General features: G+C 41.7%; 1 protein-coding gene across 3 annotated transcripts in view; it reads right to left on the reverse strand.

Annotated features, from left to right (window-relative positions):
- CSNK2A2 (casein kinase 2 alpha 2) overlaps positions 1–21699 on the reverse strand; it is a 35447-nt gene extending 13748 nt beyond the window's left edge. The window contains exons 1-5 of one of the 3 annotated variants that reach the window (XM_006072596.3): positions 21535–21699; positions 20651–20762; positions 12100–12201; positions 9230–9280; positions 164–223 (exon numbers count right to left, since the gene is read on the reverse strand). In XM_006072596.3, the coding sequence (XP_006072658.1) occupies positions 164–223; positions 9230–9280; positions 12100–12201; positions 20651–20762; positions 21535–21638 (429 nt within the window). In that variant the 5' untranslated portion in view covers positions 21639–21699. The remainder of the gene's footprint in view (positions 1–163; positions 224–9229; positions 9281–12099; positions 12202–20650; positions 20763–21534) is intronic. The other 2 variants (XM_006072595.3, XM_025268759.2) reach the window with 2 other exon arrangements.
- Between the last annotated feature and the right edge of the window lie 4504 nt (positions 21700–26203).

Here is a 26203-nt window from a genome sequence, read left to right on the forward strand (position 1 = left end):
CCACAATGAAGGCCTCAATAAGTTACCCACCCACCCCCACCTCAAACCCATTAAATTCTCTGGGTGTCAAGATATATTCTTCTTGAGTTCTATTATGTTCTCTCAAAAAACTTCTTTAATGAATAATCCTGAAAAAAATTCACTGTTTATGACTGTTACTTACTTTAAGTAGTTCATACATATAAAACCGGATATCAAAGTCTGTCAGGATCTGGTACAGTTGCTGGAATGGATTTCAGAAAACAGAAAGTTAATTTAGTCTTACTGCCTGTTGCTATCCTGAAGTTTGTCATTATTCTCTATAAACATAGTGCTTATGCCACTCAAGAACCCCAGAACCTCTTGCTACCTGATTTGGAACAAATGAAGGCAAAGACTAAAGACAAAGGTCTAATATTTCAGTCTTCAGAAGAAAAAATGAAAGAAGTTCCAAAGGCATTAAAAAAAAAAACAAACCCATTTTCACCAACTTGGATCTTTTAAAAACTTGTGTAAGTGCTCCATAATTTCAACAGTCACAATTACATTATTATAGAGGTGAAGTCCAAGCTGTCCAACTGTCCTCATATTCTTAATGAACTTCAAACAAATGACCCCACTGCAGCACCACAGTTTACTTTAGAGAACTGAGTTCCCAGTGGACAGTAGAACCTGAAAACCTCATCAGCCCACATGGTAAAATGGTGGCAAGACAGACAGTCGGCTCATGAAACACGAGCAAAATGAACTGCTATAGCATTTGGAGATGGCAAGAGACTTAACGAAATAAAAAAACCCAGAAAAACCCCTCCAATCCTCCAAAAATCAGTTTCAGGCTGGAAAAAACAACACTTTATAGGCAAAAACTGATGGTAACTAAAGATACAAAATGTTTGGGGTGTGGGGGAGGACTGGTAGGGTGAGATGTTAAAAAAAAAAAAGAGGAGGAGGAGGAAAGGAGGGAGGTCTGGATGGATATGGGTTCTGAAAATGATTTCAGGCCTAACTGACACAAATTACAGTTTTCATAACTGGTAATCAAAGTTTGTTTTGGATTGAGAATTTTGTTTGTTTTTTTAAATGTCAATTTCTAAGAGACAGAATAGAACCTAGCATATCCAGGTTCATTTAAATCATCAAAAACCCTGTCGGAAACTGTATTATTATTTAGACAATAAATAATAACTCTTTTCCCATCAGTTCAAGCCACATCTTCTACAAAATGAATCAGTACACCTTTATCGAACCTATTTTGTTTCTCTACTGGAAGACTCAAGCCACGTAGGGACTCTCTTCAAGGGGAACAGAACAGTGTATATACAGTGCGTCTGTGTAAAAGGGGGGGAAACTACAACATACGAGTATTTGTATCTGCAAGAATGTCTATTCACTGTGTACTGCTTTATATTAATATTTTGCTAAGTGGCTTTAGTTGTGTCTGACTCTTTGTGACCCATATACTGTAGCCCACCAGGCTCCTCTGTCCATGGAATTCTCCAAGCAAGAATACTGGAGTGGGCTGCCATTTCCTCCTCCAGGGGATCTTACCAACCCAGGGATCAAACCCATGACTCATGTCTCTTGCATTGGCAGGTGGGTTCTTTACCACTAGCGCCACCTGGGAAGCCCATATATTAATATTTTAGATCCATGTAAACATACTACCTGTTTGAAAAAATTTTTTAGGAAAAACAAATTTTCCAAGAATCAAACCTAACTCTAATACCAGGACTTAGTCTCTTTCTCCAATTTCCCCTTATAAGTAACTCTCCCTCCAGTTTAGTACGAGTTATCTGATTCCCTCAGAGCACTACAGAGAATGAAAACATCCTTCCCAGTACACTGGTGGTGCCCTGGAGCCGCTCCACTACTGGAGGCTGACCCTGCTTGGACTGAACCATTTTCAGGCCCAATGGCATGAACATGCCACTACTTCTGCTCAGGAGAGACTCACTCATAACAAAACACCCAGGCATTTTGTTCTCCCCCAGGTCTGCACAGCAAGAAAGGCTTCTTCAGCAGCACACCAACCGACAGCCTATATGTGCAGACATAGGCCGGGGACACTATCTCCTTGAGTGCCAAATCAGCTCTTTCTCTGCGAGTTAAGGAGATCACACCTAGAGATAGTGCCAAGTTGAACCTCAAGTCAATAAACAGACCATGAAAGTGGAAAGAGCATTTTCTAATAATCCTCAGAGGGCTAGAATATTCTATTTCCAGAAAACAAATGTGGGCTATTATTTGGATCTTTATCATGCATGGAAGGCTTTCCTTTTGTACCATGTGATATCCATACCAAGCAATGGCGTAAGGCATAAAAAAATGTCCTTGGACTGCCAACACAATATTTCCAGCTACTCCAACCAATATCACTTCTAATGCAATCAGATCAGATCAGTCACTCAGTTGTGTCCGACTCTTTGCGACCCTATGAATCGCAGCACGCCAGGCCTCCTGATACAAAAAACACCTGCTGAATATAGTGTTTAGGTCTAACGCATCACAAAGTCCTGAGTGACAGACTGACATTCCCTCTCATTTTTCAGCTCTGGGAAGGAGGAGACCAAACTACACCTGTAACAGGACTCAAGAGTCTACGTTGGGCTTCCTCCAGCTTCTGTAGCTCCTTCTTCACTGAAGCCCTGAGGAGTTCCCCACTCTGATCAAACAAACCTGTATTTTTCATCTCTGTTCTTCCCTCTGGCAAATCTATAATGCCTGCCCTGCTACCTGAGCCAGTAACCCAGGCTCCCGCCCACAGCGGTCTCCTCCTCTTCTGAATCTCAGGCAGGCCACTGTTCTCTGGGGCGCTCACAGGACACTGAGAGCAGCAGTGTCCCGAGTGAACATTCCGCACCTGGGCACTGGCAGTGACCTGGAATTCTCAAGATACTTTCTCACTCTGCTGTGAACAATGAGAGGCTTCTTCACTTTGCCCACACGCCGAGTTCCATGCTGCCACCCCTGCATATCACACACAGCATATGCATGACAGGGTTGAATGGGTGCCGTGGCTGCTGGCAGTCACTGATCTGGCGACTCAAGGCCTCTGAACTTTCCCTCCCCCAACCAAGCATGTCCAGGTACAATCCTGATAACCAGGTACAACTCTGTCTATATTCTAAGTCCCTGCATGGCAGAATGACATGTTTTATATACCTCACACCACATGTGGCATTTCTGTGCTTGCACATAGAAGGCGGTCAATAAATATGTCTTTGATGATGCTCACTAGTCAATAGAACAGAATTAAAACCGTCTTCAAGAAACACAAGTACTAAGGCTTCATGACAAATTAGGAAGAGAAATTTCACAAGAACCACACTTCTCCTCTATTCTTCTTAGCTAACGTGGAGAACATTAACTAACCAACTGCCAAATACTGATAGGAAGTTAGTTTTACTTACATTTGCATAAAGTTTAAGTGACTTTGAAAAACAAAACAACCCTATGCTTCCTGGAAGTCTACAAAGGTGCTGAGGAAGAAACTACTCACCAATCCTAGTTTGGTTCCAAAGCCTCAAACACACTGGCATCGACCTACAAGTCAGTCGCACACCAGGACTATTCAAAGGGCCCAAGGTAGAAATTTCCTGGACCTTTTAATTAACCTCAGAAAGTCCGAGAAGAATGGGAAAAATGAAATCTGCTTAAGAGAATCGCAGTGCCCTCTTGATGTAAAACCAACACCCAGAAAGGAATGGCCACAAGGGGGCCTCACTCATGCCGTCTACACACAGTTTTTGAGGTCCGGTCACAGCGCAGCTTCAGATTCCAAGCCTCCATTCCCGACAACCATCATTCAAGAGGAATTCTCACTTCAAGAAGGTTCGCAACCAGACACGGGAATCACCAACACAGCAAACTCTCACCGTACACACACAGTCTGCACATTCCCTGCCATACACAGCTTGGCTACATCCAGAAACCAGTGGTCCCCATGAAGGGAGAAGAAAAAGTGAGGGGAGTGTGAAAGTGAAAGGTGTCGAATGCAGCAGGCACTGTTTACACACAATCCCAAAATTCAGAATGAAACCAAGAGCAACATTTTTAGAAATTTAAGGAAGCAGAACAAATCATTAATCAAGCGCATCAAAGTTACCACAAATTACCTGAAACATGCCTTACAGAGAAATAACAAAATGTCAATCATCTATAATAAAAGTAAATTTTGTTCCCCCAATTAAAGAAACTTTTAGTCTGTGAATGCACCATCTCCACATCAAACCTTAACAGCATTAACAAGGCCTCAAGATAATCAGGTAGTCAAGGCCTAATTTTATGTGAGTGATATGACATTTTCCAGGGATTAATATCAGTCCACCATCTTCTCAAGATGGAATCCATTTGGGATGTCTTATAAATTTTTTAAATGCCCAAATGATATATATTTTACTTAAAATGCATATTCACTTTTATTTACATTTTCCCAAAGGCATGGAAAACTGAGACCCATGTCTCAACAAAAACTCTTTCTACCTTAAAACAGTACCTTAGCTTCCTTGAAACAATTTTGAGTTTGGGAGTTTTCTATAACTACTCATTCCAATTTCAAGAAACTGGCTTTTTCTATTCACTTGTTTTCAAGTTTTGTCTTTTATTCTAAATATCACAATGTATCTTTTATCATCATTTTGACATATATGAATCAAAACTGATGACTTTAAGGAGAAACTGACCAAACCATTAACACTACCACAAAATAAAATCAAGGGAAAAAAATCAGCAAGGCCATAGAAAATCTGAATAAGATCTAAATTAACAAGCTTGATATAAAAAATGACCATGTACCAAAGCCACAAAGTAACCATATACAAATCCCAAATATCAAAATTATACAGATCATGTTTTCTGGACACAATGTATTCAATAAAGAAACAATTAAAAGAATCTTTTGGGAGGGTTGGGGGGCGGGGTGGGGGTGGGGGTGGGGGTGATGCCATGCAGGCATGTGGGATCATAGTTTCCCAACCAGGGATCCAACCTGTGCCCCCCTGCAGTGGAAGCTCGAAGTCTTAACCACTGAACCACCTGGGAAGTCCCAAGAATCATTTATAAAACAAAACAAAAAAGCCAAGTGGATCCTGAATGGACATTTCCAGGACAATAATTACTGGGAAACTTTTGAATATAAACTCTATACTATATATTAGATGGCATTATATAAAATTCTTAAGAGTACTAACGGTATTGTGGTTATATAGGAAAATGGCCTACCTAGTTCCAGGGCTGGCATATCTGAGAGTGAAGTATCATGATGTCTACAACTGTCCTCTAAGATAATTTCAACAAAAAGATAGAGGGTAGGGTGGAGGAGAAGGAGAAATAACTACAAATGTGGCAAAACAGTAACAACTGGTAATCTAGGTAATGTAAGGGTATTAACTGTGCTACTGTTCTCAATTTTCAGTAGATTTTTAAATTTTCAAAGTGAAAAAGGTTTGAGGGAAAAATTCCAAATCCACAAGTTTGGAATTTGTACTTGTAGTCTGACAACTATATAGGCATGAGTTACATAACCATTGAATGTGGCTAAAATGGTGCTCAGGGTTGTATAGACTTAAAGCACACTTACTACCCATCAAGAAAGACAGCTGACTTCAACTCAAGAAGTTAACAGGAAAAATAGTGAAAACCCAAAAAAGAAAATAAGAAAGAAAGAAGGAAGAAAATAATTAATACAGGAGTAGAAACAGAATGAAATAAACAATTTAACAAAAACTATCTGAACAAACCAAAAGCTGATTTTTTTGAAAGCATTAATAAGAGATCTCTAACAATCTGAAGTTTTTTAAAAAAGACAAAAAAGAAAGTAAAGGTACAAATAATACTACAAATGTAAAGGAAGGTGTAATTACAGGCCCATTAAAATTTTAAGTTCTAAGAGAATGCTGTCAATAACTTTATGTGAATATAATTTAGACAGCTTTAGAAATAATTATCTAAATAGACCTAGGAAGATATATAAAACTGGAATAAAACTTTAACCAAGAGTGTATTTTAAAAAGGAAAGTGTAGTCTGAAGTCTCTTCTCCCCACCTCAGAAGACACCTAGATCATTCCCATTTTATGTAATTTTTCAGAGAACAGAAAGGAAAAGTTATCTAACTTAGGAATTTGGTATAACCTTGATAGCAAAATCAGAAAGACTCTAAAATAAATAAAAACAACCTTTCCTAATAAGATGGACACAAAAAGCCTGAAGAACACAGACATTAAATCAACCAATTTCCCCACTTACGGCCAGTTATACTATCCAGAAAAGAAAGTGATTTTCCTGTTACAGTCTGCTCTTCCAAAACACACACAGGCTACCTGATATTTATGATCTTTTAAGTTGACTACGATGGCATGGCTTGAACATTGAAAAAGGACCTCCAGTTTAATAACATGGCAGAACCAACCAATCCCTACCTCTGCTTCTTCCCAAAGTTCCTCAAAAATATCTGTAAAAGAAGCAGGGAGGGGAGGGGATTCACCCACAAAACTAACAGAATGGGAAGAGACAACCAATTTTGAAGCTGTAAAACAGATGTCCAGTTGACTGAGCAGACCAGAAAAACTGAGAATTCTGCCAACATTCTGCCAGCAGACGGGGCCCAGTAAGTAGCAAACACTTCACACCGAAAAACTATAGAAAGGCTCAGGAATTGATGACTCCAGGTATCACTGAAAAAGGGCAAAGAGACTGAACTGCAAGTAGGAAAACATTTTCAACACCACACTGGAAAGGGGAAATTAAGTCTTAAGCCCACAAGGCACTTCCTATAGCTCTCTCCTCAACGAAGATTCTGGCAGGCAGGCTTGCATCCTTGAGACAAGAGCTGACAATCAGTAGTCAGTTCATTAACACTAGTAGGCACAGGCGTTCAAAACCTGTGACATTTCAGACAACTGTAACAGAGACAAAAACCAAAAACACCCCCAAAAAGGGAATCTGGAAGAAAAACAGAAAAAGACACGAAGAAGAAAACATAATGGGGGGGGGGCGGGGGGGCGGGGAACATATTCTCAGTGAGAAAATAGAAGATATGACATAAAACATAAAAGAACAGAATACTATTTTTAAAAATTCAGAGAAGAAAACAGAGTTCCAAGATAAGAAGTCTAACATTTGAATGAGTTCTAGAAAGTGAGAACAAAGAAGAAAGGGAAGAAAAGAACATTAAAAATATTTTTCCAAAACGGACGGACATGAGTTTCTAGACTAAAAAGTCCTCAGAACAAAGGATGAAAGCAACCCATATGAAAGCACATCACTGTGAAATTTCAGAGACTGAGAATAAAGAGAAAATACTAAAAGCTTTCATAAAGAAAAAAAAAGGCAGATCACACATAAGATGAAACCAGTGGCTTCAGTGGTTAATAGTGGAACAATGCCTTCAAAATTCTGAGGCAATTCTTCACTACAACATAGAATTCTCTATCGTGGCAAATATATTAATTGGGAGGACAAAATAAAGATGTTTTCAGATATGCAAACCTCAAAAAACATCAATTTCCCATGATCCTTTTAAAGGAAGCTCCTAGAGGATATATACCATCAAAACATCTCCTTTGTACAAAGTCAGATTTCTCTAGGAATTCAAAACTGATCCTCTGTATGTCATTAAATCAACAAAGCAGCTGTCAACTTGAGAAACACAAAAATGGTGAAGTAAAATTTTTACATGTGTGGCTGTATGACTGATAAACATTCATTAAGGAAGCAGCACTGAAACCTAAGGGATTTCACTATGAAGTTCCATTAAGACAATCTTTTAAACTTGCATTACAAAAATGTTTGGTTTCATTAAAGCCTGTTTCTTAAGAAACACACACACATTCCCAATGACAGACATTCTTAATAAACCTCAGCTGTTCATAGCAAAAGTGTGATCAGTTACATATATCAGCACAGTACTCTACCAGCTATGCACTGCTCTGCTCGTTAATGAAGAGATATACATCCCACTGTTCAGAGTTCACCTTTAAGGAGTTACATCACGAGGAAACTTGTTAATATGGGAAAAGCTATACAACTGTCCCTCTGTATTCGAGGATTCAGTCAACCATGGACTGAAAAAACAAAAATTCCACAAAGTTGAATTTGCTGTGCTCCACCAATTACCTACACAGCATTTACTCTGTATTAGGTATAACAAGTAATGTAGAAATGATTTAAAGTACCATCTTTTATGATGTGCTTATGTTACATGCAAATACTGTGCCATTTTAATATAAATGCCATTTTTATATAAGCCTTGGGTTTTCGTATTCTGGTGAGGGGGTCTAGAACCAATCACCAATCTCCCATGGATACCAAGGGATGATTGTACTGAATATAAAACCTGCTTACTGTTTTATAAGGCATAATACCCATTTGTGCATATTTTCACTAATTGACTTTAGAGTGATTACTTAAGAAAAAGTAAATGTGAGGATAAAATTCTTTTATTTTCACCCAGAAGGATCACTCCCCATTAGCACAGCATCTTTCAATTGCCGACTGGGTTTTTTCCTAATTTCCACCACAACAAAATCACAAGCCTTTTCTACACTGATGAAGAATTATAATCACCTAAAAGCCCCTAAAAATTAACACTATTATTTGTTTTTATATTGGTTTTCATATTATGCTCTACCATGCTCAGTGTCTGATTTCTTATCAGAAGGTTGCAGTGTTTGAACAATAAAAAACACAACTTCATGAAAAACCAGCTTAAAACCATGCTTCTAGAACACTTTAAAGTCTAAACTAACATGCACTATAAACAGATGAAAACCCCCAAACCAGGGCTTTTCTAAAAGCACAGTATTCTGTCATTTGCTTTATATACAGTGTGCATGAACACACACACCATTTGATAGCTTGAATCCAAGGTACAATACTGACTCTTTTCACACAAGTTCTGTATCCATTTATCACTTCCTATTAGGAATGTAAGATTCCTATCAAAATTAAAATTAACATCCACCCATCATGTCTACAACATGAGCATTATAGATGAGGGATTAACTTAGACCCAGCCTAGTAGTAATTCCCAGAGTAAGCAAGACAAAGAGTAATGCTTAATTTCACCAACTGCAAGAATCTAACCCCTTTCTGGATCCTGTACTAATGCTATAAGAAATTCATCCAATGTTATCTCCTGCTCTCAGCAATGACCTTTCCTGGTTCCCTTGTGCTCCAGAGTATCAACAGTAATTATCACCACCTCCTCACTCCCCATTAACCCCATGCCAGAAAGAAACAGCATATACGCACCTTAAAATCTGTATTATTGATATATTCAAATACCAAAGCTGGTGTCTTTGACTGCAAGAGAGAATATTAATGCTTCGTTAAGTATTCAAACAATAAATTTAATTTGCTTCTGTCATACTGGCCCATCCCCAAATCCCACTTGGATGAAAGAGAGATTCACTCATTAGGGAGAGCTTATTAAGAAAGTATCCCCTTGAAATGTTGTCTGAAATTTGCTTCAAAACAATTGGGGACGGTGGGTGGTGGGGAAGTGGGTGAGGTCCAGATGAAACAAAGTGCCTCAAGCTGATTAACTTGAGCTAAAGTTGGGTGATGTGTGCAAAGAGGTTCATTATACTATTCATTTTACTTTTGTAAATGGTTGCAGTTTTCATTATAAAGGTTTTATTTTTGTTTTTTAGGAGTCTATTCTCTGACCAACCTGTCAGTGGGCCTGGCACATTATGTGAAGATGTATATGCTCTGCAGTGTTCCAGCCTGCCAACTACAAAGAGAGTAATAAGTTTTCACCTTGGTTTAATGAACCAGACGCATTTTACAAAACTATCATAGGTCTTGGGAATTTACCATTGGTCTTTCCACAATCAAAAAAAAACTCCCAAGTCTATGATTGTCACTAAGCTATAATGTGAAATTATGCCGTGGCTAGGGATAATTAGAGAATGTCTCTTTTCAAAGATGTGCTGCCCTCCAAAACCATATAAAATCAAATATTTTTAAAGCACTATAAATTTTAATGTAATGAGTACAAAATGTTCAACATTTGATGTTCAAAAGTCAGGTTTACTTAAGGTAAAATAATGCTAATTGGCAATAATAAGCTTTCAAAATTGAAGCAGGGGCTTAAAGGGCTATAGGAAGAAATAAAATCATGAAAATCTTTATGACTGTGCAGTTCTGCTCAAGGAAGTAGGTAAAAGTTACCTAGCAAACAGGCCACAGTGCACACATGCATGTCTTTACCAGAACAAGGAGCAGTCCAAGGATTCCTCGCTAGCCCAATGTTGAAAGGTTTCAACAAGACCACCAGATTTCTCTATAGGCTAGGAGCAAGCCTGTGCCCCTACAAGTTAGCGGACGAGGGTTCCCTGTTGGTTTTCATTCACTTTGATTTACTTGTATTACGTATCATGTAAAACACGCATGCTTTAAGTAACATTACAAAAATAATGACAGAACCGCTAAATTTTGTTAACACACACACATATCTGTATAAGGCAAAATAGAGATGCACTGGGTGTAAAACTACATACTGGCTCACAATGCAGGCCATTTCCAAGGATCATGCAGTCCAGAGTTACTGTAAAATCAATCTGAACTGATTAGGCTGGGATAAATTTTTTTTTTTTTAAACATAGTAAACCTTTAATGTTCATCCACTTAACAGTCATTATTCCTACTTTTGGAACTTGTATGTGTGTGTGTGTGTGCTCAGCAGTGTCTGACTCTTTTGCGATGCCATGGACTGTAGCCATGGAATTTTTCAGGCAAGAATACAATATTGGAGCAGGTTGCCATTTCCTTCTACAGCGCATCTTTCCGACCCAAGGATTAAACCCGCATTTCTTGCGTCTCCTGCATTGGCAGGAGGATTCTTTACCACTGAGCCACCTGAGAAGCCCAGGCTGGGATATATTTTTAATGCCAGTTAGATATAATCTAGCATGTAACCATTCTTCTCAATCTTTTTAGGATCTAAAGGAAAAACTATAATCTTGGGAAACTTACTTAACCTCTGCAGGCTTCAGTTTTCTTATCTGTACACTGTGACAACATGGACAACAATGGTACCCACCCAACTGGACTGTTGTAGAGATTAAATGATGTAATTCCATTAAACACTCAGACTAATGCCTGGCACATAGTAAGTGTTCAATGCATGCTAGCTACATTATGAGAATGTCTTTAGCAGACAGAAGCAAAGATGTTCTTAAAAAACTATCATGGGAGAACAGAGAAATATTTGAGGTAGAAGAGGTAAAAGAACAGAAATTGGATGGGAAGCTTGGCTAATCATAAATACTTAAGGTTAGGTTATTTCCGAGGAGAAGAGAAAACAAAATTAAACAGCGTATTTTAAATGGCTAAAAATTAAGCATTTTAACAAAAATATTTAAACTGCATCTGCATATACCATGTGAGCCCTAATGGTAGATGCCGAATTAAAGACCAGTATGAGAAACAGCAAGATTGTGACCTCAAGGGGTCTGTGATCTGTTCAGCTCTCTACGGGAAGTGTCCACATGGACACACTTCCTATCTCCTTCTGTAAACCCAGATTTTCAAATGTCAGGCTTACTTAAGTGAGGTAAAATAATGTTAATTGGCAGTAATAAGCTTTCAAAGTTGGGAGAAAAGCAGGAGCATAAGGGAGCTTTGAAGCAAACGTTCGTGGACTGAATCAAAATAATGTGGTATAAAACTGGGAAAGGGATTTTTTTTTTCTACAAATACTTTTCAGTTCAGTTCAGTCGCTCAGTCATGTCCGACTCTTTGCGACCCCATGAATCGCAGCACGCCAGGCCTCCCTGTCTATCACCAACTCCCGGAGTTCACTCAGACTAACGTCCATCAAGTCAGTGATGCCATCCAGCCATCTCATCCTCTGTCGTCCCCTTCTCCTCCTGCCCCCAATCCTTCCCAGCATCAGAGTCTTTTCCAATGAGTCAACTCTTTGCATGAGGTGGCCAAAGTACTGGCCGCCATGATTTTTTCTGGTTTTCAAAATTGTTTAGTAGTAAAGACAAACACAATCATTTCCAGCATATTATAACAATGTTTCCCATTATTTTCAGGTTCTCTCTCTCTCATACACACACACACACACTCTCTCTCTCTCTCTCTCTCCCCTTCAACAGCTAGGCACCTACCACAGGGTCCTTCACAGTGTCAATCAGCTTAATGATATTTGTTCCACCACGAAGGTTCTCCAGAATCTTAACCTCTCGTTTTATCTTCTTTTTCTTCACTGGCTTAAATACACAAGAGTAATCAGAAGTAAGACTCCTTTTGAAGTTAATAAATAAAACTTTAAAACAATGTTTCTATCAAATGGCTATTGCACTATCCTGCACAAGGGCATGTCTAAATTGGAAGAGATTGGGGAAGAAAATGAGGTTTAAGAGGAGCCTGTCCATAAGAATTTTTACGATTATGTGAAATAATTCACAGACTCATACAGCTTACATGTCAAATCTTTTAAGTAACATTTAGGACACATGAAATTTTGAATGCCTATGTCATACTTTAAAAATAAAATGTTTACTAGTTAACTGCCCAATGGCAAACGTTATAGCTCTCAACAGCTGTCTATCATGCACTCATAAATGGAAAAACTGAAACGAACTGGTAAGACACCTGCTCTTCCAACGGGTCGCATGTAATTTTGTCTTCTAGGAGTGAAGACCAGTTCACTGACATCAAGTTACAAACTTGTTTCCCAGCTGCTGGCTCCCGTTTCCTGTCACCACTCCCATTTCCTTAATATCTAGACTCTGAAATCAGCTCAGAGCCTGTAAAGCTTCCCAAAAGACCCCATTCCTAAAGGAAGAGATGACGGATCACCAAAGGAAAAGACCAACCTCTGACACAGCAGTGACTGCAAACCCCTGCTACCCACTAACCTTTCAATCTGCTGGATAGGCAAACCGGAAACCTTAATCAAAAATGTCAGCATTATGGATGTTATTTCTTGTCATAAATGGGCTAAAGAGTCTGAAGAATAATTAAAGCAGCTCTAGAAAAACAAGCATTATCACAATCAATTCTGCTTTATAAGTTCTTAAACAGCAACTAGTATATAGGAAGCAGTCGATAGATGTTAGGTCCATTATTTTCATGTTTCATTCTCACAAAATTCCTATGTAGTAGACTCAGCCAAGTTGAGCTATCTGCAGAAGATCACACAGCTAGTAGTAAAGAGCAGGGGCAGGATTCAAATCTAGCCGGCTTGACTCTGCAGGCCTCGCCCTTAGCCACTGTGCTTTCATTTCCCAAGTGTGGCCATGGGAGCATCGTAACTTAGGAAGAGGAGTACTGCCTCACTGAGACACTGTTACAACAGCACAGGCCAAGACAAAGACAGCCCAGTGGATTAGCCATGATGGAAAAGATGGAAAAGACTGTGTCTACGTGGTGGCGGCGGCAGTGGGATGGGTGGAAACGCAAGATACACACAAGCCAGAGAAACTACCATCTCTTGCTGGTCACCAAGCTACAGCTTTGAACACCAAACAGACGGAGACTATAAAGCACACAACACCTGCGTCACCTGTAAGAGGGCGCTGCACTGAGGGACTGGAGCCTGGCTGCACTCTTCCAAGCCAGCTGCCACAATTGTGCCCACTCCATTTTGTCAGGATTCTCAGTAGAACAGATCTGGCTACTGTGCTTCTTTCTCCATGTCCACTTAGGAATTTTACTATTTCCCCTTTTCATAATTACAGAACTCAATACTTTGGAAAAGTGAAGCACTCAAACATCAAACACAAACTTGGTCAGAAAACAGCCAGAGAAGGATATACTACAAAATAAGTAGTCTACAAGCTTTAAAAATGTTTATGTCACGAAACACACAGACTAAACAAGTTATCCAGATTAAAAAAATATGACAACTGAATGTAACGCATGATCTTGGATTTTCCTTTGCTTTAAAGAACATTATAAGGACAACTGGCAAATGAGAACAGAGGCTGTAGATGCATCAATATCAATTTTTGATTTTTGATCATGGCATTGAGTTATGTAAGAAATTGCTTTTGTTTTTAGGGAATATAGGAATTTAGGGATAAATAACACACTTTCAAGCACTTAAGACAAGTAAAAGAAATATAGTTATATATCAGCACATACATACATATCTGTATGTGTAACACGTGGGTGTATATATATAAATAAAAGGAGAGAAAAAAATATTTAAGAAATCTGCATGAAAGATACATGGGAATTTTTGCAATTTTTCAGTAGTCTGAAATTTTGTCAAAAAGTTAAAAGAAAAAACAAATGTAACCAGTATATTCAACATAAGAAAATTCTGGGGGTTTTTTTTGGCCACACTGTGATGCATGTGAGATCTTAGTTCCCTGACCAGGGATCAAACCTGTGCCTTGCCACTATGGAAGCTCAGCATCCTAACCACTGAATTACCAGGGAAGCCCCAACAAATTCTAGAGTTGTCATCCACTCCTGGGAAGCAGTTACAAATCTGTGGGAGTGGCAACAGAGGGAAAAAAAAAACAATGGCCAGAAGCCTGTGCTCACCAAAACCCCCCTCTCCCTCTAAAAGTGAACAAGTACAAGGTAACCATTAAATAAGCTGCTCCTATGACAATGTCCCATATAGAGCCTTGCCTTGTTCTGTTATTCAGCAACGTATCAGGCAGGCACCCAGTTCCTGGATAATCCAGTTCAGATGAACATATCTTTCACTGTGTCTAAAGGTAACTCATAGAACACGTGAAGCACATTTGACTGCCCAGTTGTCACCTGTCAGACTGGGGACAGCAGGACAAATCTGAAGTGGCAAAACGGAGCCGCAGTGTAGCTGGAGTCCTCACATACTGAGAAAAGACCAAAAGACTGTAAGGAAAGTGATGAACAGCGCAGGATACTACCCTCCAAAGCAGGGGCACCAAGTCTCTACAGGAATCAGGCTTCAGATAACTCTCCCTAGCCTCACGCTTACTCCTCTGTACCTGAGAGACCTCCAGAAGCCGAAAAACCAATGAATGCCCAGATACTTATGACTGTGATGATTTACATTCTATAAATAGAATTCAAGAGAAAAAGTTAGGATTTATAAGGGAGGATCCTTGGCATCTGAAGGAAGACAGACCATGAATTTTTACAGAAATAAGGCTGCTCTGATCCTCCAGCCCACTGTCCACACTCACTCGCCACCACTGAAGTGGAAAATGCATTTCCACCATTTCACATTTCATCTGCATGTTAGATTAAAAGCCCTTCTCTCACCTAAGGCTCATTTATCCCAATTCAGAGAATATCTGGCTCTAACTGAATCAGTTTAGCTACTAACAAAACAAAAACTTATACTCAAAGTCTAGTAGATAAAAAAGCTAAACAAAAGAAATTAAAGTATTAATTCAAGTTTTAATAATAAATGAATTTTGGCATACACCTAAAGAGAGAATTTAAAGGGGAAAAACGCCTTTAAATTTTTCTGTTCAAGAGCTCTGAAAAGAAAGAAAAAAGATTTTTTTCAGGTTTCTGCCCTCAGGTGAAGAGTCCTAGGTAGTCAGCAATCTTGGTTCAATGGGATCCAAATCTTGTTCAATGCGGTCCTGGTTCTCTTTCCCTATTCAGCAACATTAAACATTTTAAAACAAAGACCAATTTAGTGATGGCTGCTCAGAAAGACAAAAGTTGATAAAGTCAGTTATCTGTCCTATTTACTTACTCAGAGCTGATCTTTAAAAAGCCGGATCTGAGAATGATTTCAACTGCTAGCATTTAATTGTGACTGAATTTGCAAGCTTATGTCTACTAAAAGGCATTAAGAATTATGACATCAATAAATCCCAGCAAATATTAACAGGTAAAGTCCTGTTTTAATTTCTTTCCAAGCACAACTGAACTGATACATTCAAGGAAGGCAGGAACACAGCTCAGAACCTTCAAACCTGGGATTATTTTTGTTCCACTACCAAATCAACAACTGCCCCACTAAGATTTTAATTTCGTCACCTGCAATACACAGTTACAATGAACAATGGCTGTCAGGCCTGCAGGACAGAACAGAAAGAATGCTCAGTCTGGATGATGGCTTTTATTTTATTACCCTGGCAGAATCCACTGCAACTGACTTAAATATCAGCATTATTTGTGCAGTGTTTATTCTTCACAACAAATATCCCCCCGATTTTTCAACTCTCATCTTCCCCAATATATGATCAATTTCTTAAGGGCAATTGTTATCCTCAGGATTTAAAAAATTTTTAATTTAAAAGTGAGGCACATAGTAGGCCTTTTGCATCTCACAGAGAGGATGGTACAGTCCTTTCTCTTACTGGCTCTGCCCTCTTAGCAAGTCATTAGGATGAGATCTGGAGGTACTGTATGTGTTAAAAACAAAAGTATAAAAACACTGGTCCTTATGATGTCAAACAAGGAAAATAACATTTCACTTATACGTTAAATATGCTGCTGTGGATACAAACCAGAGAAGCCAAGTCCGAGTCCCTATAGCTCTCCAGGCTTTCATCTACCCCACATGTCAAGCAGCAACCCACTGACGTCAGGTTTTTCCTCCACCTGACGGAACACCTCCAAAAATCATTAGAAACAAACTGTTAGGAGGTAGTGTTAAAGGTGATTGATCCCAGATCGTTTTTAGTTACTTCACAGTGAGCTGGTGGCTATGGAGGTTTTATGAAAGTGATGTTTTTTTCTATTTCTGCTTTCTCAGCTGGTAGGTTTTTTGCCCTCTGTTTGCTTTATTAGGCAAGTGTACCAAGACATCCACTACGTGAAACAAGACATTAATGCTAATACGTCTCTTGGTATAAAAAGAGGATTGTTAAAGTATTAAAAATAATACAAATTTTAAAAATTGTGAATGAGTCAGTGCTGTATCCAGTGCTGTGAGTCAAATTCCATTTGACTTATAGTACATGCTCGTCCATCTTTCCAGTTCAGTTCAGAACATCCAGCTGATGTCCCATTCGTGCCCCTCACATCTACCAAGATTCTGCAGCAGGGATGGAAGGTCATGAACCCAATGCTTCTATCTCACAGGCCACGGGACCCCGAGCAAATTGCAGGTTCTCCTGGGTCTTGCTTTATCTGTAAAAACAGGTTTGGGTTCTAATAATGTCTATGCTCCCCTAATGTGATTCTGTTTCACAGGCTGACCACACTCTGAATCTCCGACCCCACACTCACAGCACTGGATACAGCACTGACTCGTTCACAATTTTTAAAATTTGTATTATTTTTAATACTTTAACAATCCTCTTTTTATACCAAGAGACGTATTAGCATTAATGTCTTGTTTCACGTAGTGGATGTCTTGGTACACTTGCCTAATAAAGCAAACAGAGGGCAAAAAACCTACCAGCTAAGAAAGCAGAAATAGAAAAAAACATCACTTTCATAAAACCTCCATAGCCACCAGCTCACTGTGAAGTAACTAAAAATGATCTGGGATCAATCACCTTTAACACTACCTCCTAACAGTACAAAGTTAAACTTGTGTTACTACCACTCTTTGTTTGAAGCTTGATAATTAATTTGGGGGGGGGGGGGCGGGCGGGGCAGGGAACGGACAAACTCTATATGAAGTAATACCAACAGGAAGCCTAAGATGAGGATTTCCAGTACTTGCAGCATGGGTCCAAAAACCTGCACTTTTGTTTTTTAAAATCTGGTATTGCTTTTAACTTCTATTTAGAAAATAGTTGAATTTGCAGCCTCCCAAGGACTTCAAGAAGAGATGAAATCCACACACAGAGGTGATACTCACAAAGTGCTTAAAGTTGTCCAAAGTGGCCAGATGCTTTTATTTCTGTGTACGCTCTCCTAAAAGGTACTACAAAAGAACTGAAAAAATGATTTTTCAAAATCAAAAGATGAAACTTGAGGCATGAAAGCGGCTTTCTGCCCTGCTATATTAACCTTTACCATTCCTGCCCCACTTCTCAAAACAATTTGTCAAAAAAAGACACAACCTCCCTATTGATTGGGAAGTGTTCTTTGAAGATTTCAGTTTCAGAATCTCAATTCAGGCCAAAAACATTCTGCTCACCAATTTCTAAATTCCTAAAACCGCTTATTAATATTTAGACATCTACTGATGTAAATGAAGAGATAAGAAATTTCCCTGTGGTCATTCATCATCCAACCATTCTCATATGTTGGAAAGCACTGGATGGAAACATTCACCAAAGCAGCAGGCCGTTCCTGTCCTCAAGGAACGTACTCTGTCTCGGTCACCGTGTGCACATCAACACAGAAGTTCCTTCCTGCGGCTGAAATCCAGTAGGCCAAGATGAAGAACAAGCTCTTTCTGGAGTCCTTCAAATTATGAGCAAGTGGCATTCTGTTAAGGAACTAATTTCCCGTGGCCAAACATGACAATAGTAGTATTAGTCATAACTCTGACTTATCTGAATAGGGGCACATAACTTTGGATAAAGGCCCTATTCTTTTTTTAAAAAAACCAATATTTTTAATCTACTTTAATTCAGCCTGTCGGAAAGAGAAAAGCCAACAATACCATCAGTAGTTTCTTAGCCCATCCTTCAGACAGAAGAAAATCTGGATAGAAATGTCACAGTGCTTTGAAAAACAAGAGTGAGTGAGTGTGCTTTTCATCAGCAGAAACAAGGTGGTGTGGGCTGCACCCCGAGAAGGACTTGTGTGGAAAAGATACAAGAAACACTGAGCCCGCTGGAACATCAGGGGGGCCTCCCAAGTCTTATTTCAGAACAATGGAACTTTCTCTGTGCTCAACGTTAAGATCTTACAACCCAATGCCAAAATGAGCAGTAAGAGACAGGGCCTCCCAAGTCTTATTTCAGAACAATGGAACTTTCTCTGTGTTCAACGTTAAGATCTTACAACCCAATGCCAAAATGAGCAGTAAGAGACAGGGAGAAATAGGAGCCCTGGCTGAGGGCTACTTCAACACAGTGATGTCAGATATGTTTCTCTGTGCCTATATTTCTTGTGGGTTAAATATAACCTTCAGCTTCCATACAGGGTTCCCTAAACATATCCTGTGCATCTTCAGAGCAGGGAGAAAACCATCTAGTAACTGAGGCTATTAAGTTCTCTACAAAGATGACCAAAGAGCAATGTGACGCTTCTCTAACTGAACATACTGTTACTTCCATGTACACCTGAATGTTGTTCCTTTTCAAAAAAGACACCACAGGAAGCTGCACGCTTACTCTAAAGATGCTGCCATCACATGAAAGTTTAGACATTTTTCTGAAATTGCTTTAGCGTCAGCAGTTTATTCTTCCAAATGCACAGTAATGGAATGTGGATATTCCTAACTTCAGTTTATGCCTTGCTTGCTTCCTAGAGAGATTCTAAGCAGCTTATAGTAAAAACATTTATGCTAATATACTAAGAAAAAAGCTGTATGGCTTTCCCAGGTGACTTCTCTGAAGAAAGCATCTTTTTAAATATTTATGCTTGTGAAGAAAAACAGTAACAAAAAAGATGACATGATTCTGTGGGTGCAATTCATATTTAGGGAAGAGGAGAGTCAAAAACTCCACATTTTCAATATCAGTTCCTCACTTCTTATTACCCCCAGCATTTCTGACAGCACAAATAAGTAACTTGCCTATTTCTCTCAACCGTAATCCTGTCTCTTCATCACTAGGCTAGGCTGGTACTGAGTATCCGTAGAGTCGCTCATTTTTCTGAAAAGCGATTTTCAGACAGTCCAAGCCTGACCCCTCTTTTTAAATAGGGACACAGCTGTCCTAACTCTACTTAAGATGACAAAAAAAGTTTTTCAATCCTACATTCTTATCCACAGAGCCTCTCCAAAATGGCCATACTGGAATTCCTGTTTGTGTAAAAGTGCTTATATTAATTAGCTCTTTGGTCACCTCAAGATTCCACTAAATGACATGCACACAAATGAAATAATCTGGCAATAATGAATACCCTTCACAGATTCTAAGAACTATTTTTTAGTCCATCCTGTAAAACATTATCAAAGCTACACAACCAGTTACCTGGAAGAGAATTTAGCCAACTCTTCATACTTCCTAAGATCATATCTCCATCCAAGAGATGACAAAGTGTGTATCTGGTACAAACTTAGGCTGCTAAATCAGATTCAGGCTGGTTTGTTCCAATCATTATTTTAGTGATCCTAAGTGTACTATCTACTGCTCCCAACTTCACTTTTACTGGCTGATAAGCAACTATGAACCTCCCTGGCCCTGCTGGCTCACTGTACGTACCCCCTCTGAAACATTTATCACCAAAAGAGAAAAAAATAAGCAATTATTCACTGGGGTGTTTCCTTGCACTCAGGCTTCAAACTCCTCTTTGAAGCTACTCTGTTTCCATCTTTCTTTCTGGAATAACAAATTCAGTGCTTAAGGAGCCTTTGTATCAACTGGGCTCTTCATGAAGAGGCTCTACTTGCATGTGAATACCTATTTAGTTTGTAACAAATGGAGGCTCTTTGGAATATTCACTTTGGGAGCCCATAATTACATTTTAGAACAAGGATGTTCCTGAACTACAATGTTTAGATTTGAAAAAGGTCTGTGTGAAAAAAAGTTCAAACAAAAACAGTGTGGGAGGAGTAGCAGAGGGACATGGGGCAGGTTTGTAAAATGAGCTTGTCCTGCTCATTCTAGAATGTGGTTGGAGTAGTTTGTATCCTTCTGACCTGTGAAAAAGAAATTTTAATGCCACTCATAAGACACTCACCTTGAGAATTTTTACCACCACTCTCTCGTTGTTGGTGATGTTAATAGCCTCAAATACTTCACTATACTTTCCTCGACCAAGTTTCCGAACCAGCTGGTAATCATCTTGATTACTGGGAAAGACAAGAAGGACACATAAATGCCAGGACTTGGGGTTAACCAAGCCTATGCCCACTACACATCCTCATCCAGGTGCTTCCATTGATCAAGCACTTGGAAGTGTCTATATACTTCATGCCGTAACTTATTCCCTAAATGAAAGCCACAACATAAACCTGGCTCTTTTCACTGGACGTAGTTCCTAACCTAACCGGTCCCTCATAACTAGGGGGAGACAAGGTGGGAAGGCAGGGGTCTGAGCCAATCTAGAGAGGTGAGCAGAGCATCCATCCTGGAGGCTCACAGGTAGCCCTCTGCCCACAGCACCTGCCTTATTACTTCACTCCCGCAAGGTAGACAGCGCCCGCTTTGAGAATCTGGACGTCTTTAAAAAATTTCCTCCCACCCAGCCTCATTTCAAAAACCTCAAAAAGGCAGAGAATTTTAATAGCTCAAGAGGACAGCTGCTGACTTCCCACCCCAACAGAAACCCCAACGCGTGAGAAGGAAGGGCTGCTCCTTCACTTCCACCAGGCTCTGGTCCCTGGATCCCTACACTTGTCAGTAAGAGAGCACTCCTCGGGGTGAGAGGGGTGCGCACGGCTGAGAGGAAGGGACGAGAAGAGGGGAGAGAATACGGAGGGGAGGGTCTGCTTCCCACTCCAGAGCCGGAGGCGCGGGCCCAGCGGGGAGACAGACCGCAGGGGGCGAGTGCGGTTTGCGGCGGGGGGCGGCCGGGCGGGGGTGGGGGTACGAGGGCCCGGAGGGGGGCTGCGGCGGCTTTACCCCCAGCTCGGGACGTGAGCTTCATAGTCCCAGTACTCGCGGCTCCTCAGGCTGTTCACCTCCGCGTAGACCCGGGCCCTGCTGCCCGCGGCCGGGCCGGGCATGGCGGGCGGGACCGGGGGGCGCCGCGGGGCGCCGAGGGTGGCGGCGCGGCGAGGGGCGCGGGGCGACGGGCAGAGGAGGCGGCAGGCAGCGGGCCGCCGGAGGAGGAGGAGGAGGAGCGCGGCCGCGGGCGGCCGCGCCAGGCCGGGCCCGCGGGGGCGGGCGGGCTGGGGGGCGCGGGGGGCGCCGGCCGAGCCGGCCCGGCCCTGGAGCGGCCGGCGGGGCGGCGGGGCGGGCAGCGCTCGCGCTCCGCGGCGGCCTCTGCTCGGCTCGCGGCTCCGAGGCGGCGGCGCTGTCGGCGGCAGCAGCAGCGGCAGCCGCCGGCCGGGAAAGGGGCAGCGACGGTGGCGGCGGCGGCGAAGAAGGAGGAGGAGGAGGAGGAAACCCGGAAAAGAGGCCGCGCTCACTAGGAGCGGCCGCCGCCCGGCCCGGGTCCGCCCAGGCTCACAGCGCCCCCTGCAGCGCGGGGGGACCCACCTGGCGGCCCGGCCCCGCCCCGGCCCCGCCCCTCAAGGCCCAATTCCAAATCTCCCCATCCTGGTTCTGGCCCGCCGCGCTCACCGCAGGGTCGACCCCACCTGCAGGCTGCGGCCCTAGAGCCTTATGCCTCGTATACCGTTTTAGGACTCCCCTAGAGACCCCTGCCTCAGACGCTCTGGCCTCTAGTCATCCAGAGTTGACCCACCCCAACCTCCCGGGCGGACCTGTTGTGACCTTTTTGTCGCCCAAACTGTTCCCATCAAGTCCCTTCTAATGACTTGCTCTTAGCTCTCAGAACCGCTCCGTCATAAGAGTTCCCCTTCCTTCCCAGAGACACGCCGTCTTCCACTCAATGGACCCTGACCTGTCACCCATAGACCCTTGAACCTCAAGACTTGCCCTTATCTCTCATCTAGCACCTTCCTCATAAAACCCTTCTCATACACTGTCCCCAAAATTTCCTTCCAGAACCTTCCCTAAGACCCCTCTGTGTGTTCACATCGGACACTTGGTTAAGCTGGAGTCAGCCAGGTTGCTCGCTGTAAAGCTATTTTTGCCTCCATAATTAATAAGTGATACTTTGAGATCATGTAAATACTGTGGTTTTGTTTGGGACCACAGCAGGAGAGGAATTGTGAGAGTTCTGCCTGTAGGGTTGGGCTGGGGGTTGGGCATGGACTGAGGGTGGCCAACCAAACCTTGGCCTATTTTATTATGTTGCTTTCTAGCCCTGAACATTCTTCTTTTTTTGATCTTCTGGGCCTTTCTTTTGTCTTACTTTCCCATCCCACTTTTTTTTTTTTTGAATCAACACAACTTCCTCGCACAGCCCAGTTTGCTCTGATTCTAATCTTTTTTTCATATTCTATTCTCTAGATGAGACTATGTTTCCTCTTTTTTTTGATATAGTTAAGAGCACAGATAGTGGAGTCAGATCGATCCCAGGTTTGAATCCCAGCCCTGCTACTTACAAGCTCTGTGACCTTGGGTGAACAACTTAACCTCTCTGTGCTGTAGAGTTTAAAAACTGTAATGGCACCTACTTCATAGGGCTATGGGGAAAATTAGACAAGTTAAACCGTGTAAAAGGGGCTTCCTTGGTTGCTCAGTGGTAAAGAATACTCCTGCCAATGTGAGAGACATGGGTGCGATCCCTGGGTCGGGAAGATTCCCCAGGAGAAAGAAATGGCAACCCACTCCAGTATTCTTGCCTGGGAAATCCCATAGACAGAGGACCCTGATTGGCTACAGTCTGTGGAGTCACAAAAGAATCAGATATGACTTAGCAACTCAACAACAACAAACCATGTAAAACTCTTAAAATCTGAGTGTCTAGCACATGCTACGTGCTCAATATTATTAGGATCAGATCAGGACCTTCTCCTGTGACTTTTCCCTCCTGGAGATCACCACGCACCTCTCTTTCAGTTCTTTCTAGCCTCCCAGCTTGGCAGGGTCACCTCCACCCCCTCTACTCCCCTCTTCCTGTGCTTGACTCCTTTTTCCGCTTCAAGTCTCAGGTTTCAGTTCATTTTAAATGTTGGAGTTGATAGTGCTTTATCTCAGCATCCACACACATTCTTCAGAAAACTGTGTATTTTGTAGCTAGTTTCCTAGGACATTGTCCTCTTTAAAAACAGCTTGAGAACAAAGACTGAGTAGATACTTACAGCTGGCTCACCCAGCATTTGCCACAGCTCAAGGTTTTCATTGAATACGGTGTTGCTGCTGCTGCTAAGTCGCTTCAGTCATGTCGGACTCGGTGCGACCCCATAGACGGCAGCCCACCAGGCTCCCCCATCCCTGGGATTCTCCAGGCAAGAGTGCTGGAGTGGGTTGCCATTTCCTTCTCTAATGCATGAAAGTGAAAAGTGAAAGTGAAGTCGTGTCTGACTCTTAGCGACCCCATGGACTGCAGCCCACCAGGCTCCTCAGTCCATGGGATTTTCCAGGCAAGAGTACTGGAGTGGGTTGCCATTGCCTTCTCCGAATACAGTGTTACCCTACTGTATTCATTGAAAACAAAGCATGCATTAATTACAAAGGGGATTGTGGAGATCATCACTCTAATCATGAATCAAACTTAAATCATCAGTAAGGGACCAACTGACCCTCTGATATGATGCACCAAGAAGGGACACAACATTTGCCCCAAAACTTTAACTTGAATCCAAACTGGGGAGCATTCTGCAGAACAGCACCTGCACTCTTCAAAAAGGTCACTGTCACAAGAGAAAACAAGAAAACAAAACTCCGGAATTGTGGGATCTCGATCAAAGGCGCCTGAGAGAGATAACTAAATGAAGTGTATCATCCTAGATTAAATCCTGGATTAAAAATATATATATAGGAAAGGCGGGGGGAGGGAGGAAGGGAAGGAAAAAGAATACAGCTAAAAGGTCAGTACTTACTGGGACGACTGGGGAAATTTGAATATAGGATGTAAATTACATAAAGTATAGTGTCCATGTTAAATTTTATGAGTGTGAGGATTGCCTTGTTTAGGCGGGTGACTCTCCTCCTGATCTTAGGAGTTACAAGCCAAGTGTTTAGGGATGTGGTAACATAACTTCTGCAATTTACTCTCAGATGATTCTCCAGAAAAACATGGGTTCCTGAGTGCACACGCATACATAGGGAGAGGAGAGAGAATAGGAGAACATGTTGACCACATGTTGACAATTAAAGAGTGTGATTGAAGATTACATGAGTTTGTGATTTTTTGGTATTTTGAAAATTTTCAAAATAAAAGCTGGAAGAAAATGAAGTATTTATGGATTAAGTGGGCTTTGGAATTTAATTCCCAAACCTGCCAGCCTCTGTTACAGAAGAAGACACAATCGTTCTCAGATTCTTAGTGTAGCCCTAGGGTTTCTTTCTGACAAGTCCCTGTGAACTAGTCTAGACAGAGGTTTTTAATCCTGAGCCTTTGGCTGAATTTCCTAGGTTTTCGGAAACCTGACGCTGTATGCAAATTTGTGCAGCAATGTGTGTGTGTGTGTGTATGCGTTTGGGTGTGTGTGCATTCTTTCCTTAGCATCCATAGAATTCTCAAAGGAAGCCATGACCCAAAAATGGTTCCAAGCTACAGGTCTAACTACTAGGTCCAACCCCAGCTGCGGCCCCATTCCTCACCTCCACCCTCGCCCACCTCTGGCCCCACCTACCATCTCTGCACCTTCCTTTCAACCCTCACTGCCTAACGCACACCCATCTCACGTAACCTGCTCCCACACCTGCGGGATGTCTGAAGACTCACCCACACAACAGTCTGGTGCAACATGCCCTTGGATTTGGCTGACACTTCGCTAACTCAGCTCTGAAACCTGCAGTCAGCCCTCCCATGGCCAAATAGAATATGCGTTTGTGGTTTCTTGTAGGTAGGTTGGGCACCCAGTGGACTTGGTAGAGAGACCCATCTCCTCTCTTTCCTGCTGGTTTGCTGTGCAGTGTGCTTGGTGTCAAATAAGATGGGCAACTGGAGATGGTACCAGTGCATCTCTTACTGAAGGAATAAGACTCACTTGGGTATGGAGAAGGACAGGCTAGTGTCTTTGCAAGGGTGGACAACAGGGAAAGGACATTCCATGAACCTGAATTGACTTCCCCTAATTGCTCTGTGTGTGGGGGCTTGGGGATGAGTCTAATTCAGGGTTACACAAGGGAGAATGAAAGAGAGCATCTTGAATCAACGAGCCCAAGAATTTTGTACCAGCATCTGTGCCCCTAAATTCTATCCAATACTAAAAACTAACCCCCAGCCCCCCAAATTTAAAAACCATCATAGGAACACTTTCTGTCTTCACAAAGCTTATTTCCAAAATATTTGAGAGGTTTACAGGCATTTATGCTATATTGCGGGCTTCCCCAGTAGTTCAGAGGTTAAAGCGTCTGCCTGCAAGGCAGAAGACCCTGGGTTCGATCCCTGGGTTGGGAAGATCCCCTGGAGAAGGAAATGGCAACCCACTCTAGTATTCTTGCCTAGAGAATCCCATGGACGGAGGAGCCTGGTGGGCTACAGTCCACAGGGTCGCAAAGAGTCAGACATGACTGAGCAACTTCACTTTCACTATGCTATATTGCTGGT

This window comes from Bubalus bubalis, chromosome 18, assembly GCF_019923935.1.
Source record: "Bubalus bubalis isolate 160015118507 breed Murrah chromosome 18, NDDB_SH_1, whole genome shotgun sequence".
Taxonomy (NCBI): Eukaryota; Metazoa; Chordata; class Mammalia; order Artiodactyla; family Bovidae; genus Bubalus; species Bubalus bubalis.